This window comes from Gymnogyps californianus, chromosome 18, assembly GCF_018139145.2.
Source record: "Gymnogyps californianus isolate 813 chromosome 18, ASM1813914v2, whole genome shotgun sequence".
NCBI lineage: Eukaryota > Metazoa > Chordata > Aves > Accipitriformes > Cathartidae > Gymnogyps > Gymnogyps californianus.
In genome coordinates this window covers 8,347,309-8,364,232 of record NC_059488.1, presented here as the reverse complement: position 1 = coordinate 8,364,232, position 16,924 = coordinate 8,347,309, and the positions used below count along the sequence as shown (strand labels likewise).

General features: G+C 54.5%; 1 protein-coding gene across 1 annotated transcript; it reads right to left on the bottom strand.

Moving 5' to 3' along the window:
* Nucleotides 1–1,805: 1,805 nt before the first annotated feature.
* On the bottom strand, nt 1,806–16,542 carry DBH (dopamine beta-hydroxylase). The gene is given in 13 exon segments (XM_050908156.1): nt 1,806–1,940; nt 4,452–4,611; nt 5,228–5,355; nt 5,997–6,056; nt 7,070–7,108; nt 7,222–7,365; nt 8,105–8,271; nt 9,827–9,929; nt 10,384–10,560; nt 11,997–12,254; nt 13,639–13,785; nt 16,110–16,451; nt 16,453–16,542. Coding segments are annotated over 13 exon segments (1,950 nt in total).
* Between the last annotated feature and the right edge of the window lie 382 nt (nt 16,543–16,924).

Sequence of the window (16,924 nt, the reverse complement as noted above, 5' to 3'; positions counted from 1 at the left end):
GATGAACGTGTTTTGGCCCACGGCTGCTTTGTAGTACTGTTTGTGTTTGTGTGTCCTCTGGGCTGCTCCCGGTATAGGCAGGACCAGCTCAGCGCTGTGGTGTAAGCTCGCCAACTGGGGCACCGACACCAGGGCTGCCCTTGGCCCCTGGCCGCCGGCGGCTCCATGGTCCCGTCTGCTTTGCTGGCATCTTCCCGAAGGTCACCTTGGAGGTGGCTCCTTCTAGCTCCCGACAGAGAGGGGGATGCACGCAGAGGCTGTGCTGCATGCTGCCAGCCCCGCAGCCTCCGGCAGCACAGAGGCAGTCTCGGAGGCGTCGGGGAAGGTTTTTCATCGCACACACGCAGCCCGTGAACCCCCCGCTGCCAAAGGGAAGGGGCAGCTGCTCCCAGCCCATCCCCATAATTGTCCCTTGCTCGGGTCCCTTTGCTGGGCTCCATCTTCAGTGGCGCAGTGAGGGCCTGATCTCTGCTGAAGCTTTCACCCGCCTGAAGAAATAAGCACACTGCATGCTTTTTGCTTTATTTCCCTTGACTAGGTTTGCTTGGTTTATACCCTCTTTAGAGCTGATTTCAATTTCTTAGCCTCGTGCAACAAGCGCCATGGGCAAGAGTTTGAACTCTCAAATGCTTTGGTTTTATGGGAAACATTAAAAAAACAGATTAGGATGATTTTTTCTCTGAATAGGCGGTGATTGCACTCCCCGATTCTGCCCAGGCAGAGGGCAGAGGAGGGGGTGGCCGCGGTCCTGTCCGTTTGTCCTGGGGTTAAATGAGGAACCGAGCACGCTGCCTCCCTGCCGAGCCAGGGATCCACTGCATGCCTGCGAAGATAATGTTTTGCTTCAAAAAGGCCTTTCTGATCCACAGTGCTCTGACCCGAGATTTTCCCTTAAACCCAAGGTGGCCGGGAGGGCAGGTTTCGGCTGCCGCCCTGCCCTGGATCCCACCTGCCCCAGGGCAGCGAGGGGCAGGCGCCCGGCTGGGATGGACGGGCTCTCCTGCAGCACCACCGGCCTTTCCTCTGCTCCTCCCGAGTAATTTCCCTTTGGAGCTCAACAGCAAAAAGCAATTTTTTTCTTTTTTTTTTTTTTTACATTTAGGTATTTAATGGAGTCATTTTTCCTGCCAAAAGATTTGTCTTTCCCCCTGTGTCCCTCCCCCCCATCCCTCCCCCTTTCTAAACCCCATCACAGAGGTATCATTTGTTCCTGGCCATTGGCATCTGGTGGCATCAAGACGAATAATCCCCAGCGCGGGGGAGTGGGAGGAGGAGCGTGGCGGGGAGCCGCAGTCCCTGCAGCAGGGAGGCGAGCGCCAGGTAGGCATCACAGCATCCCTCCCTCCCTCCCTCCCTGCCGTGGGTGCCGGCATGGGAGAGCACCCGTGGAACCACCTCGAGCTTGATGGAACCGTGGGGCACTGGGAAGGCTTATATGCTGCTCCCACACAGGTCTTTGCTCCGTGCCTCAGTTTCCCTGCGGGAAAACAGGCTTCTCCCCCCCTCCCTGGGGCCACGCTGGGTTCAACACAATAGCAAACCGCCACATTATTATTCTGGGGGCGGAAAGCAGCATTACTCAGAGCCAGGATTGCTAATAACGCACTAAATATAGCACTTTCCATCTCCAGAGTACTTTCTGAACTCTAGCTCATAAACCCTAAACCCCTCTGGAGGCAGGGGCCAGGGCACCAGCCGGCATCGCTGTGTGGGCAGGGATGCCGGGAGAGCGACAGGACAACGTTCCCTGCGGATGCTCCTGCCTGGAGGCGCTTCCCGTCGTGGTGGAGGGAGCAGGCATCAGGTCAGTCCCTCCTGAGCTTGCCCAGGTTGAGGGGGACGGGGGCGGCAGGCCGAGGCCCCGGGGCGGGCGGGCAGCGAGGGACGGGCTCCCGCAGCCTCTCGGTGATGGTGGGAAGCGGCTGCTTCTCCCACTCACCCTGCAAGAGAGATCAGCACCATGAGACCTAGTCAGGGTTTCGGGTACTTGGAGACTCCGTGTTTCTTCCTACTTGTAAAAATGAAATGATCTTTAATATTTGAAGTGTTTTTAGCCCAAACCAGGATGTTTTCTTATGAGACGTTACTAATTATTTGTATTGCAGAAGCACCTACGCATCCCCTTAGCGGCGCAGACGTCTGCGGTGCACCACGTTGCACAAACCCACCACAGTTAGGGAGTTTCCACCCCAAAAAGTGTCACCCACCGAATCAGATGGAGACAACTCCAACCAGAGAGTCCCACCGACCCACCGTGCTCTCAGCCCAGCCCTGAAAAATGCTCTCTACCAGCTATTGGCAGGAAGGTTGGCTGGAGGTGACATTTGCAGCGTGCCAGCACGGATGTTCATGTGCAGCTGCTGCGAAACGGGAGGGACGCAGCAGCCTGGATGAGGTGCCGTGGGGCAGAGCCGGGGAAAGGCCGTCGCAGCTATCAGGGCTCAAGGTGACCACGGCCAGGACAAAACCCCCAGCTCCGTGCATGCATGGGGGCACCTTGTCTTGGGGATGCTCCCTGCAAGGAGCAATCTGCCAGGTTCAGACAGCGCCCAGGGCTGAGCCCGCCGGGCGGGATCTGACTCGGATGTGATGTGTTGGTCCGGGTTAGTGGCCGGTTGAGATGCAGGCAGAGGCTGCGAGGGCGAAGGGGGGCTCAGTCTGGGCTGAGCTCTGGCTCGGTAATGCTACAGTTTGGCTGCCGGCTGCGCGCTCATGCGGAAACGTCGGCGAGAGGCTGAGCCGCAGCGTGAGCAGGAGGAGCGAGGTCTGGAGAGGAGAGGTAGAGCCGTGAGTCATCAGCAAGAAGATGAAAGCTGAATGTGTGTTTTGAGATGAAATTCCTTGTAGTATGTCAAGTGAAACGGGCCAGAGCCTGCACTGGCACCAGGAAAACCCCTGGGGAAAGGTGGAGGGGGATGGAGGGACCCTCCCAAAGCACATGGGGAGCGACAGGAGAGGGGACAGCATCGCAGGGAAGCATCAGCTGGAGAAATTACTATTTTCCTGTACCCTTATGGCTTAAGAGAGCAGTTAACGTGTTTGGGATGCGCCTGCTCCAAGGCTCGTCCCCAGCCCTGAGCCCATCTGCTGCGGCAGTCTGCCCTGCCAATATGTCCCAAACTCTGTGCTTGCACCTTGCCAGCACCCTGCTTTTGGGGTAGATCAAAGGCATTTGGAGTGTCTTGATAGTTGTTGTTTTCAGTGCTTTTGAGTGGAAATCTGAATATAGAGAGTATAGAGAGTTCACTGCGAACCCTTGCAGGTGCAAGGGACCTGGGGACAGCAACGTCCCTGGAGCCACTGACAAGTGTTACCTTGAGATTTTGCTCAATAATTAACAGCACTCAGTCCTTCCAGAAATCTTGTCAGGTTTAGGATCGCTAAACTGCAAAAACACAAGCTTAATTAGAAGCTAGTGATTTTCTTTTGGCAGAAACAGTGTGGAATAAATGAGATGTCTTAAAATCGGGCTCGGTCTGAAAACACCAGCAGAGCAGGAGCGGCCGCTTGGCTCCTTCACCCTTGCTGCAATGCTCGTGACCCGCTTTGTGCCGGTGTTGGATCTGCTCCGCTCGAGTCTCTTCTTGGCCGCTCCCCAGACCTCTCTGAAATCAAGAGAGTTGCCTGGGCCATAATTAAGAGTCTTAATTCATAATTCTGCCACTGCACAAAACTTCTGCGCCACTTCTGTCCCTGCAGCGGGGCTCTGCATGGCCGAGAGGTGCCGGGTCTCCAGTCCCAGGGAATTGGAAAGGTTTCTGCCCCTCCAGAGCAGACTTTGCTAAAGGGAATTTTTACCAGGAGAGAAAGCTGATGGTCTTCCCTGCAATCAGCTCAGCATTCTCCAGTGCTGCAGTGGATAACGTATCGTGTAAGTTTATTACACTGATAAACAGTGTCAGGAACTGATGGTGATAGGGACCATCAGCGGTTTTAAATCTTCATCACCATCATCGTCATGACCATCATGGCTGGGCCTAGTTTTTCGTTAAAGATCTCACGGCCCTTTATCCTTCACGTTTTGCTGGATCGCCGCATTTGGAGGCTGCACAGATGCTGTGCGTAATGAGCTCGCTCTGCTGGGACCTGATGTAATTTGCCAAAATCCTAAAAACCACCTCACATTTCTCCTCGGTTCTGGAGCTAGCCCTGCTTTAACACTCAGCGAAAGCAGCCTCAAAATTGCTTTATGCAAATGCATCTCCTAATTGAATTTGGCTGAGCACATCCACAGCGGGCTTGTGCCATATTGTTTTAAACGCCAGGTCTGGGCTGGGCTCAGTGTCCTGCTGACGCCGGGGTTCCCCAGGCAGCTCCAGCTCCCTGCCCCGAGCCCACCAGAGACCTGACCCTTCTCATCGGGGTCACCCTGCAGCACAGCTCTGCCGAGCTGCTTTTCACCTCCAGCCAGGAGTTTTGCTGTGAAGCTTTGGTTGTGAAGCTATACGTACCGGGAACCGGACGGCTGAAGATTTGTTGCAGTGCATCGAGATCGGAACAAAGTTGTAGAGGGATTTCAGCACGTCTCTGTTGAACGTGTTCCAGGGGACGGAGAAAAACTGCTGTGGGACGGAGACCTGCGGGCACGTGCAGACCTCCTCGTCATTAAACCTGGGGCAGGAGAAATGCCACACTGAAACGCAGCAGTGCTGTCCCCTTTCAGTCCTGGATGTGCCTAATTCCTCCCTGCCTAAAGCTCGGCCTGGAACCGCTCCGAAGTCGGTGCTGGGAGCAGGGAAAGCCTAGCACAGCCAGCACCTGCGGGGGAAGATTTGGGGCCAGCCGTCCTGCCTGTGAATGGGACACCCTCTGCAAGGTCAGCATCTCGCCCCTCTCATCGTGGGTGAATAAGCTGCAGCCTGCTTCTCTGGCAGGGATGCTTGGCGTCTGCCTTGGGTTATAAGAAGTATTTTGCACATAAGCACTTGGCCACGCGATGGCTTTTGCCGGGAAGTCCCTCCCCGGGAATGCTCTCCCCAGTGGTTCTCACTACACAGCCATCCTTAAAGCCCTGGGTCTGGCTGCCAGCTCTGGGGCAGGGGAGGGCAGGACTATGCTCCAGCGTGCAGCCACGGCTCCTGCAACCTGCACTGCCTGAGTGTCCCTGCACACCTACTGCACAGCCAGCGCCTCACACCCCACTTTTTAAACTTTTTTCCAGTGTTACTAGCAAAGGGCTCTGCAATGGTCCCTCTCCCCTCAGCACCGCCGCGCAGGGGCTCTGTACCTGTTCACGAGGTTGAAGTATCGGTGCAGGTAGCCTGGATCCACAGCGCTTTTGCACAGCTCCAGCTGCGTCTGGGGGTAGTAGTGCACGTAGTTCACGCACATCTCCTCCAGGATGCCAAACCCGCCCTGCGGCACAGACACGAACGTGCTGGCAGCGAGGTCCGGCTCTGCCCTGCCGGGGCTGCACAGGCAGCGGGGAGGGCAGAGGGGTTGCAAAGGCACAAAGCTCACACCCGTGTGTGCACACATGCACATGCGCACACACACACACACATATATATATATGCACCCCTTCAGGTGCATGGGATGGGCAGCACTCTGCTCATCTGCCCATCCACCCTTTATGGAAGGACAGACTTTCAGGCTAGATCGTGTGGTTTACATTAAAATGCAGATTTCCTATAATCCCTCTGCTATATTTAGCTTTGTCCCTGTTGATGGTACCTCTGACAGGCTCTTTTTTTGCTGCCTATGTAAGAAAATAACACGCACTGTCAAAAAATGCCACTTCTCTTTAATTACAATTAATCCCCGGTGGAACAGGTTGTGATGGGAGAGTGACACATGCTACTTCTCAATTAGCACCTTAACATCCCCGCTGCAGGCAGCAGAGCCTTGAGGACTCGCTTCTTTACCACCCTCCCTCTGGTTTCTGGCTGTAATTCAGCCCGGGTTCATGCAGGTGCCCACTTTGTGGGTGCCCCCAGCCCTGGGGTGCAAACACACACCAGCCCCACGCAGGCAGGTGAGCTCGCCCCGGCACTCACCACGGTGGCTCGGCTCCGGTCCTCCGTGTTGTATGTGCAGGTTGTGATGAGTTCGTCGCCCTGGGGGGTTCAAACACAGACACGTGTAGGTGTGAGAGTGCAGAGTTTCCCCTCTCCAGTCAGCAAATTTGGCGATCGGGGAGTTTGTAATGTAACAGATCTCTGCTCCCTGTAGCAGTGCCAGCCCGTGGGCAGCCTGCTTCCCCACCAGCACCGGCCGCGGTGCCGCAGGAGCGCTTGCTAAATGTGCATCCCCTGGGGAGATTCCCTAGGGCTGTATCCCAGGGATGGTGTTTCCTGCTTTCCTCACTTTTTAAGCATTTCTACAGGGCTGAAGCACCTAAAAAAAATGCACTTAGGCAATGTTTTGAATCGCCAAACCTGTACCCAACTTGATGGCACAACTGCCTCCCCGCCACAGCTGGTGCCGGGGCCTGCGGGGACACCCCGGAGCACAGCCCTGGGTATGGTTTCAATGGGTGCTGAGTCTTTTGAGCAGCCTCTTGGGGCACGACGGCTCCCATAGGTGCCCTCCGCTTTGACGGCTCCCGTAGGTACCCTCCGCTTTGCAGCCGGGTCCTTCCTCGCCCGTACAGCCCCGGGGCACGCTCAGCCTCTGTTTTACCACCCACTCCCACCACGTTTGCTGCCGAATCTCTTCCTCTCCTTCTACCCAGCAAGGAAGAAGGGGACACCTCCAGTGCGTGCATGGTGCTCCTCACCCCCCGAGGAGCCTCCCTCTGCTAGAGGAAGCCCAGCTAAATTAGGTGCTTAATTTAGCTCCCAGCATGGTTTGGTTGCCCACACACCAGTTTTGAGCCATATGAGACGGGCCCCGACATCCCCAAGGCATCTGTGCCCGGGTGGCAGATATGACCCAGGGACCAGAGGGACCGTGTCCTGCTGCAGCCCCCCGGGAGGTCCCAGATGGCAGCGGGTGCCTGTGCATGGGCAGGGGCTGCCGGCGGCGGAGGGAAAGAGGTGATGTAAAGGAGGCAGGGGTCTCTGGGCTGCGGGGTCAGGGGAAGGTCTTGTGCTGCTTGGAAGCTACCATGGTTTTTGGAGCCACTCACTGGAAAAACTGCAACCACCTCCTTCAGCATGCGGATCTCCTGGGAGGGAAGGAAAGGGGCCGCATCAGGGCAATGCCGTGGCTCTGTGCCCAGGGCAGCCCCGTGGGTGACGTCCAGCCAGGACCCCCCACCGCCCCTGCAGACCCCTCTACCTGGAAGTGAGGGCTGTAGTGACCATCGGCGTTCACGACCTGCCGCTCTCTCCCGTCCCGGGACAGCACTGTCACCACTTTTCTTCCTGCCAGGTGAGTGTGGAGCTGGGAGGCGAAGATGTGGATGCCGGCAGCAGGCAGAGCCTGGGAGAAGGACAGCTCAAGCCCCCGTGCCCGATCCCATCCCTCTCCCCTCCCGTGCATCCCCTTGCTGCGTGCTTGGGACCAGCTGTCCCTGTGCTGGCTCTCACACAGGGGTTTAGGGGATTGCTGTACCCTTGGAGCAGCGTAGAAGTGAACTCCCTGCCGAGGGACAGAAGCTCGGTCCGCCGCCAAATCCAATGTATGTGCTGCCATGCCCTAAGTCAGCAGGAGCAGCTGAGCCGGATGCTGCTTGCTTCCTTGCATTTGTTAGTGGTGGCACAAATGATTCCTTTTGGGTAGACCCTACAAAAACATCCACTAAAACTTCCCTGAGAGCAAGGTGGGCATTTTGAAACCATCTTTGAGAGAGCTCTTGGCAAGTTCCTTTGGCAGCAGAGGCCAATCTTCCCATCTCCATGGGGGAAAGCACCACTGGGGCACGGCCAGCTCAGCAGTAAGTTTTATGGGAACGGTACTCCGGGGAGCCGGAGCAGATGGCTCCCCAGGAGAGCTGCTTTGAGGGGGATTCAGCGCATCCCAACCAGCTGCTCACTGTTTGTTGTACACAGCAGATTTTTCTTTCTAGCGCAACCTCATGGTAAGGGGTTTGGGGAGTTTAAAACTGGGAATTGGGAGCCCAGAGCTCGGTGCCATATCACTGCTGCTTGGGACCCGGGAAAAGCCATTTGCAACCTCTCTTCTCCAAGGCAAAGCCAAGGTGGAGAGGACGGGCACTCACCAGCTGGGTGCATTTGTCCGTGCAATAGCCGGTGAGGACGAAGGCATCCTCGCCCGGGGGAATGGCCATCACCGGCGTGTAGACCAAGCCCAGCTCCATGATGCCAGCGTCGTAGCGTCGCAGGGTGGCCGTGTAGTAGAGGCGGATCCCCGAGGAGTCGCGGCGACCTGGTGGGCGAGAGGACGAGGCTGCAAGTCACCGCGGGAGAAGTGACGGCTGCCGGGACAAGGTCAGGCGTGAAAAATGATGCTGTGCTGTAGCGGGGAGAGGCGCGCCAGCCTCTCGCTCACAGCTTTCTTCATGTGTGCGGTTCTTATTGTTTTTAAATCCTAGATATTTTCATGCAAGTCTTTACTGAGTGGCCCCAGACACATGCCTGGTCCCCTAGAGAGTTCACCAACCTGAGGTTGAATTGCTCCCAAGAGAGGGAGGTAAGGAATGCCTTTGGAGAGCCCAAAGCAGGACAGATCATGGGGTGCTTTGGAGAACTCCCTCAGATGTATGGCTCATTGCATCTTCTTTAACGGATATATCCAAAAAGCTAAGGCCATGCTGTTACTGGGGGCCTGGAAGGAGGAGGCATGCCTATGGAGCAAGTACTCCTTGCATTTGGAAAGCTTCTGGTCTCTCTTGCATTTGAGATTGCTCGGTTTAACCTCCCCTCGGGAGCTGGTGGGAGGTGGAGAAGACCCTGTGCCCATGATACGCCCTGGCAGATGCTGACCGTGGGGCAGGCAGAGGCAGCAGCGAGCTCTGCTGAGATGCAAAGCCGAGCTCTGGCTCCCATTTGCCACCCAGCTTTGCGAAAAAAGGGAAAGGGCAGGTTCAGTAGGTCAGAAGGAGTTTAGGCTGGCTTTGAACTCCCTGTCTCTGGGCTGGAGCCCACCCAGGGATAAGAATAACGGGGGAGACACTATTGGTTAACACACAAAAGCAGATAAATTATGAAAGACATGAGCTCTGTATTTATAGACGTGTTTCTTCTCAAGTTGCCGAATGTGCTATGATTGATCTACAGTACATATGCTCTGGTCTCCTAAAAATACACTTGGGTAGTCAAGAAGCTACTTGTTTTTATGTTAATGAAGAAACTGGGTTGTTTGGAATCCTTTTTTTTTAAATGTGTCTCCTGACAATGTTATCGAAGCAGGAGTACCAGTAAAACAACATCTAAATTCCCCCATCCCCAGCCAGGCTGGTGCTGTCTCTCTGGTGACTTCGGCACTGCTGTTGCTCTTGGCTCTGAGCTCAAACCCACCACCACCTCGCACAGAAATTGGAGGGACACCCTGTGACAGCCCAGCTGGATACCGGTGTTGCCTTGGATCGTGGCCCTGCCACGATGATGTGTAGGGGCAGTTTTCTGCCTGCAGGGCTGCAGGCTCAGCCACGCTCCCTGAGCATCCCTCCCCAGCGCTGGGCATGCATGAGGATGGGGTCCAGCCTCCGGTGAGGATGACTTTGCTGAGACCAGAAAGGCAGCAGCATGGTGGGGATTTAATGTATTCATAGAATGGTTGGGGTTGGAAGGGACCTTAAAGATTATCTAGTTCATTCCTCCCGCTAGGACAGATCTGGACCATCAGTTCTCCAGAAAGTTGCAAACAAGTCTATGATTTTGGCCAAGTTTTCTTCTGTATGAAACACGGAGCCCTCCCCAGCAGGGTGGCAGTCCCACTGCCTCCCTGGGGAGGCGCTGGGCATCACCACGTGCCCACTCACCTTTGAACACCAGGGGATTGTGGTAATGAATCTCAAGGCGCAAATATCTGGAGGAGCCGGGACCACCGAAGGCAAGACCTGCTTCTTCAGGGTAATAGAAAGCCTGGAAGCAGAGGGAGGGAGTTAGGGGAGCAGTGGGGTGGCTTTCCTGGGAACAAGGCTGAAAAGCCTAAGGGAAATGTCTGGGCATAATCCTGACCCCCACCGTGGGCTGAGGGACATGACTTGTGCTCTTGGTTGTGCTTAGTGAGCTGGTCTTGCTTCCAAAGGCTTCTCGCATGCCGGCATGCACGTGCAATGGCATAATCACTGAGTAGGGGCATCACACCAATTTATGGCACCAAGGAGGTGGGCTGGGATGAGGTGGAAACTCAGACACATCCAGGGAGAGAATGGGGAGGTCAGACAGGGCTGAACCCAAATCCCAGCAGAGAATGGGGTTGGGGCAGCCCGCATGGGGTGATCCCAAGATGGGATCGGGAAGGGTTGGGAGGCAGCAGGAAAGCTCCCAGGAGCAAAGTTTTCACCCAGGGTGGCAGGTCCCATCTCACACTCACCTGCGCTCCCATGGCCCACGCTGCAAGCACGTGCCTGCAGTAGTTGAGCCGGTCTGGCTTCATCTTGGAGTCGCAGGGCCCATTGTAATGGGGGAAGCTGTCGAACTCGGCAGCGCACTGGAAGACTTCCATGTGGTGGACCAGGGCCTCGTTGCCCGCCGTGATCACTGGCTCATACTGCAAAGCAGCATCCAAGAAGGAGGACACATTAAGACCATTTGCTGAGAGCCCATCCCCGGGGGCTGCTGTCTGTGCAGGCTCCACAAGGAGCCCAAGGCAGGTATGTCTGCTCTCTGTTACTGAATGGGAGACAGTTTCTGCCGCGTGATGGGGAGGGAAGGTTGCTCTGGGCATGAGGCACCAAGGGCCAAGAGCTCTTGGTTGGCTTTGGGACCAACCCGGAGTCCACCAGCACCCATAGAGAAACATCTCATCCCTTCTCCAGCAACAGATGCACCTGATCAGCAGAAGATCTTGGTCTGCTTTGTGATGACTGAGTCCTTTGCCCATTTTGCAGGGTTGAGGTGACCCAGGGGACATTGCTTTTTCCTAAAGAGGGTCCTGGCCATGTTGCGATAGCTCTGCCTGCAGCTATTGAGTTTCATTTCTAGCCAACAGCTGCTCGGGGCATGGGGAGGGGGATTTGGGGTAGAAAGAGCGACTTCAAACAAGCCTGAGGAATGGCTCTGGCTAAAAGTGCCAGCTGTAGAAATGATCTGCAGCAGCGGGAAGGTATCAGGAGTTATGCACTTTTTACTTACACACAGACGATTCATTTCACACCATCTGTTGGAGAGAAAATCCTCCTTCTGAGTTTTCCTTTGCAACGTCGTCTCTGCCTTATAAATCACTAAGCACTTGCTTCGGCTCATGTGTCAGGTTTTCCTTCTCCCCGTTGTGTGGTTTTGACTCTGGGTGTGCCAGGTCATCTGCTGAGCCACCTCCGCGCCTGCCGGGGCGATGCTCTCCCAGCAGCTCATGATGGGCAGTCAGACTGGCGTTATGCCTGCCTTTTGCCAGCATCAGGCTGCCTGCCATTTTCTGCCTCTCCTTTGGGGGAGGTGATCCAAGTATGTGCGACACGTCTGGGCAATGCACACAAGTTGCATTTATGTCTGTAACCCTTTTTTTTTTTGGAGTATGCCTAATCTTGTAGAAGCCCATTCGTATCCTGGCTCGCTCTGCCCTGCTCTCACCAGCCCTGTTCCTTTGTTTCCCATGTTTATATATTCCTCGTGGCTCACTGTGTGCCATAATCCTGCCGTGGGTCTGTCCTTGATGGCTACAGCTCTGCCTTCTGCAGGTGGTCAGCTCTGCAAGGGAGATGCTCTGAGCCTGCCCTGGTACCTGCTCAATGTGCCAGGTGGAAAGTCACCAACCTGCCACCTCCTGCTAAGAAACCTCTGATTTCGGGTTCCCTAGGAGACATGAGGATGCTACTGGCTGGTGGGATGGCTCTGGGAGATGTTTTGGTACCACGTTGGGGAAGATGTATGGGTCTGAAAGCCTCCCTGTGAAAGGGCAGGGAAGAGGTGGGCTTTGCAGAATGGCTGAATGTGAACACGATTGCTTATTGGCACCAAGGAAAGCAACCCTCTTCTCCTGCCTCTTACCATGATAATGTGATGTTTGGGGAAGCCGTCTGGGAGTTCTGCCATGTAACACCAGTACGTTGTCTCCTGGCTGGGAATGACAACATCAGGGGCCGTTATCTCCATGGTCTTCATGTCACTGGGCAGTTCAGGGACAGTGATGTTGGGCTTTAGCAGCTGCACCCTCTGCAGTCCCCTGTGGATGGCAGAGATGTTGATGGCTTGGAGGGAATGGACCGGTTTCTCCAGGATCCCGTAGACAAGGTGCACGGTGCCATCCTGAAGCGAGAGCAAAGTATATCAGGTAGTTTTTCAGGCAGGAACATGAACTGCATGGACTATTAGCACCAGTATTGGTGGCATGAATCCAGGAATGGGCCTTTTGACCCATCCCCAGACAGGAAGCCACCCTGACTTCACCAGTAGCTCACTTTGCTGTGCTGTCCCAGGAAGACTGTAGATTTCAGGGCATTTCTTTGGCTGACGTGATCACAGAGGGTTCCCTACCAGTTGGGAGAGTCTCAAAAGTTTTCCCTAGATGGCATCAGTTCCGTAAGGCTAACATCTCCTCTCTGCTCTTTCAGAGCCCCTCGTCCCTCCTGAGCTCCAGGCTGGGACAACCACGTCGGTTCAGCGCTCATCCCACCCTGCAGCCTGGCCCCAGCAATGGCCACGGGCAGCAGCCTGGGGAGGAACAGCAGAAACAAAACTTCTCCCTGAAATCTTCCCTTTCTCCCAGCTTCTGTTGGGGGGGTACTGCAAGAAGCTCTGCTGAAAGTCTACTGCAAGCAAGGAAGGTGCTGCTGAACCCAGTGAGCTCTGGACAGGAGATAAGGAAGAAAGGAAAAAGAGAATAATTATTTCTTAAAGGATCAGAGAATGAAGACCTGCAAGTCTTTTCCTGGTTCGTACACAGATTTTTTTCCTCCAGAGCTCTCTGTGTTTTGGCAGACAGTAGACGTTTCTCACCACAAGACAAGCTTTTGAAAACCAGCAACAAAAACTCAAGGACGCTCTGTGCCCACGTTGGCTTTAAAATATCCTGCCCACCAAAGCTTTCATCTGAAATGAGCCTTGCACTGATTCCTGCCCACACCCGGGGTCCACGGCTGAGACCTCAAAGCTCTTTGACATCCCCACTGGGAAGGTTTCCCCCAAATCCCATCTCACGGGGGAGTGGTGAATGCAGAGCCAGAGTGACTTCACCGAACCACACACAAGCACACCGCAGTGGCTCTATTTGCCGTCCCTTTGCTCCGGCTCCTGCCACAACCCTCCTCTTTCCCTCCTGTTGAACAACACCAACACCTCTTTGTAACACTCCAAACAGTTGGCTCCAGACTGCAAACCAGAGTGATGCAGGAGGGTATTTATATAGACCTAACACATGCCTAACAGGAGCGGATGATGCAAACGAGCTAAAAATCTACACTTTATAGAGGTTTATAAGGGGTTGTAAATAGATTGTGCCAAACATTACTCATGTCCCAGGACTGACATCTGTAGCACGCTTCCTTTCTGCCCTAGACAGCACAAACACCTGATGCTGTCCCCGAAACAAAACACTGGTCAAGTATAACCGTGCAGGTTGGGGTTTGGAGCTCTGCCCCAGGGCTGGGACGGGGCTGGCGGGTGCTACAGTGGGGTGAGGGCGATACCGTACCTCTATAAGGTAGTCCTTGGGGTCACAGGTGCTGAAGGCTCTTCTGAAGAGCAGGTAGAGCCCCTCAGGAGCCCTCCGAGCCCCGAGGAGCTGGTAGTCCTGCTGCGAGTCCATGTGGAGCTGCCCCTTGGCATCGCTCCAGGCATCCTGCGGGAGGAAGAGCACCTCGCTAAGCCGGGAGGCTCCGCTGGCCCTGCTCAGCCCAAGGAGCCCACGGCCGTGACCTCCAGCGGTAGCACGGGTCGTGAGGTCCTCCTTCTGTTCACCCTCCGGTTGGTTCACCCTCCGCATCCCAGAGGCGGAGGGAGACTGTGTTTTGGTTGCCCCATGCCCCCTTCCAGCAGCCCATGGGCAGAGCCGTGCCGGCACAGCCCCTGCCATGAGACCCTTGGCGCTTGGCACAGGCAGACCTGTGAAATACGTGACCCAGCATTAATAGTCTGCAGAAAGACCTTTACAAGTTGAGATGCGACTGGGGGAAAGGACGCAGGGGAAGGAAAACCCGCAGGGACACATGAAGGCGTTGCATCGGTCTGTGCTGTGTTTTGGGTGTATTTGGCTGGGGGGGACCTTCTGGGGGGGGGGTGATGTGCTCTCCAAGACCCTTGCCACAAACCAACAGCTCTCAGTTTAAGATCAGACCCTTGCTGGGCTGTAGTGTCAGCCCTGGAAATTTCTACCCCTCTTCAAAATCCTTAATTTGTTGTGGCCAGATTGTGTCGGCAGCCCAGCAAGGCCTCCCAAAAACTGCTCGTTGTTGATGATGGTGACAAAGCCATACCGAGAAGCAAAGCAGTAGGTTACTCCTGTGCTTAAGGATTTGAAGGTTTGGAGTATAAAATCCTGCAATAATTTGGATTTGAACAGTGGTGTGTCTTGATCTTTTGCATCTCCCGTTGATATCTTTTGTTTACTGAGAAAAGGCACCTAAGAAGTACCTCGCTGTACGTACACAAGCGGCATCGGTTCTCTTATCTTGGGGGAAAAAACAGAAGAAAAAGAATAAACCATCTTGGCATCATTTCAGCCAGAAGTATAGAGTGATATTTTGAGAACATATTGTCCTTAGAGGGGGAGAGTAAAATCAGCCACATGAAGCTAGCATGACATTTGTTTTTGTAGGAATATGGTGTGCAAATTAATCTCATAGTACATGGGGGGTTAAGCAAATTTGGATCTTTTTAACAGCTGACATGCTTATCCAGAAGAAAGGCTGCTGGGAGAGAGAAAACCAGGACTGGAGAGATTTATAGAAATCTCCTTGCAGGATGCTGTTCAGCACCAACTGAAAGAGAAAGCCCAAATGCTGCCCGGTGTTTAATTCAGCGCTGTTTGTCTTTCAGTGAGCACATGAAGGCAGATTAGAAATGATCCTTTATGTTTTTTTAGCATGATGCTGTGAAATACTGTAGCATTTGGGCCACCACACATCCTGAATGGCTGGTAATTAGCAGGAAAACAGTACAGATAATAAGCTCTTCTTTTCATCCTTTCATTACACTGCAGATCACATTGCGGCTGATTGTGAAAGAATGTATTTTATGGTTAATTTGAAGTAAGCAGAGAGGTAAAAATTAACTAACTGGAAAGACTCACACGGGGAAAAATGTGAATTGCTTTCTGCAGCCAAGCGCAATTGCAATAAGCCTAACGTGCCAGTCTGGGGATAGGTAGCTGCTGGAGAGCACAGGGGTAGTTACTGTAGCTGCAGCCCCGGTGGAAAGACAAACCAAACAAGAACCTGGACAAACAGACTGTGTCAGAAAGGACAGCAATTTGCAGTAGCAATATCAAACAGCAAAATTAGAAATGAGTTCCCTCCCCATCTGCTACCACCAGGCGTTTACATACCGCCCAAATACATTTGCATGTTTAATTTCTGATAACGCCACGCGCTGGCAGGCAGCCGTCAGGTCGTGTTTTCCCGTGTCCTGTCGATCTCTGCGATAGCGTCGAACGCGACTCGCAGCTGGGTTATTGGGGCTGGCAGGAGCAGCCTGTCTGGGCGATAACTTTTGCACTCTCTCAAAGTCATTAACGGGAGCTGTGGTTAATTTTTAACGTGACTGACAGCAGCACGTAAGTGAACCAAGGTGTTGATGCATCCTGCATGTGTGTGTGTGTGCGTGTGAGTGTGAGCTGGTCTGTACAACCACCTGTTGGAGCTCTTTGCAGCTAAGCACAGCAGAGACATCCAGGTTCTGGTTCCGCTCAGCCTCGCTGATGTGCTGCTGTATTTATTCTTTTCTCTTTGGGTTTAAGATGCTATGCCAAACCCATAGCGTAGCAAATCTGTGGGTCCCTCTGGGATAGAAACCCCCAAGCCCTTTTGGACCCCTTCCAGCTGAGCAGCGGGAGCGGTCCAGCGTGCACCGTGCCCTGGACCAGCCCCACTCTTTCAAACCACGAGCCAGATTCACCCGTGGGGAGGCAACCCCAAAAGCAGCCATGCAAACACACAAGCGACTCACCCCAAAATAGGAATTATGCCCGTCGCTCCAGAGCACGGCCAGGTCCGCGTTCTCAAACTCGCCCCTGTCCGACATCCCAAAGAGGAGCCCGAACTGCAGGTCCCTGACGAGGAGCTGGAAATACACGGCTTGCTCGGGATAGCTGACGTTCCAGGAGAGCTCAAGCAGCCCCTGGGGATCGAGGGGCACCTTGTAGGGAAAATCACTCCTGTGGGGTGCCGAGCCCTGCAGGGCCACCACCAAGATGACCAGAAACACGGCGATCATGGTGAAGTACATGGATGCCACTTCCCGCAGCTTGAAGCTGGGGCAGGGGCAGGGCTTGCTCCCAGAGGTCTGCATGCTGGGCAGGACGGCACCCGCGCGCCTGGCTTTGCCCTTTATGCGCTGGCCCTCCTGGGCAAGCCGGGTAAGTGATACTCTTTAATTGCATTTGGTTGTTGGGAAATTGGTTTGTAGTATTGACCCCCCCCTCCCCCGGCCAAACACTTGTCATTCGCTGCCTCCCCTTAATTGGCTCTAATTGCACATGGACATTATCAATAGCAATTGAATTCGACTGGGCTGATGTTATTCGCTCTTAAATCTTCCTTAGTGGCTGGAAAGGGCTGTTTACTCGCAAGCTGCTCTGGCTGAGCCCTGCGTGGACATGCTCTGCCCTGCTTGCGGTGCCTCTTGCCCAGCTCTGCAGCCAGCCCTGCCTGCGCTCTGTGGGGCGAAAGCTCTGGGATAGCCCTGGGAGCAATCCCAGCCACAGATTCCCATGTCCCCCAGCCTGGGATCACTTATCACCCAAAAGGTGGTCAGACTGGGGG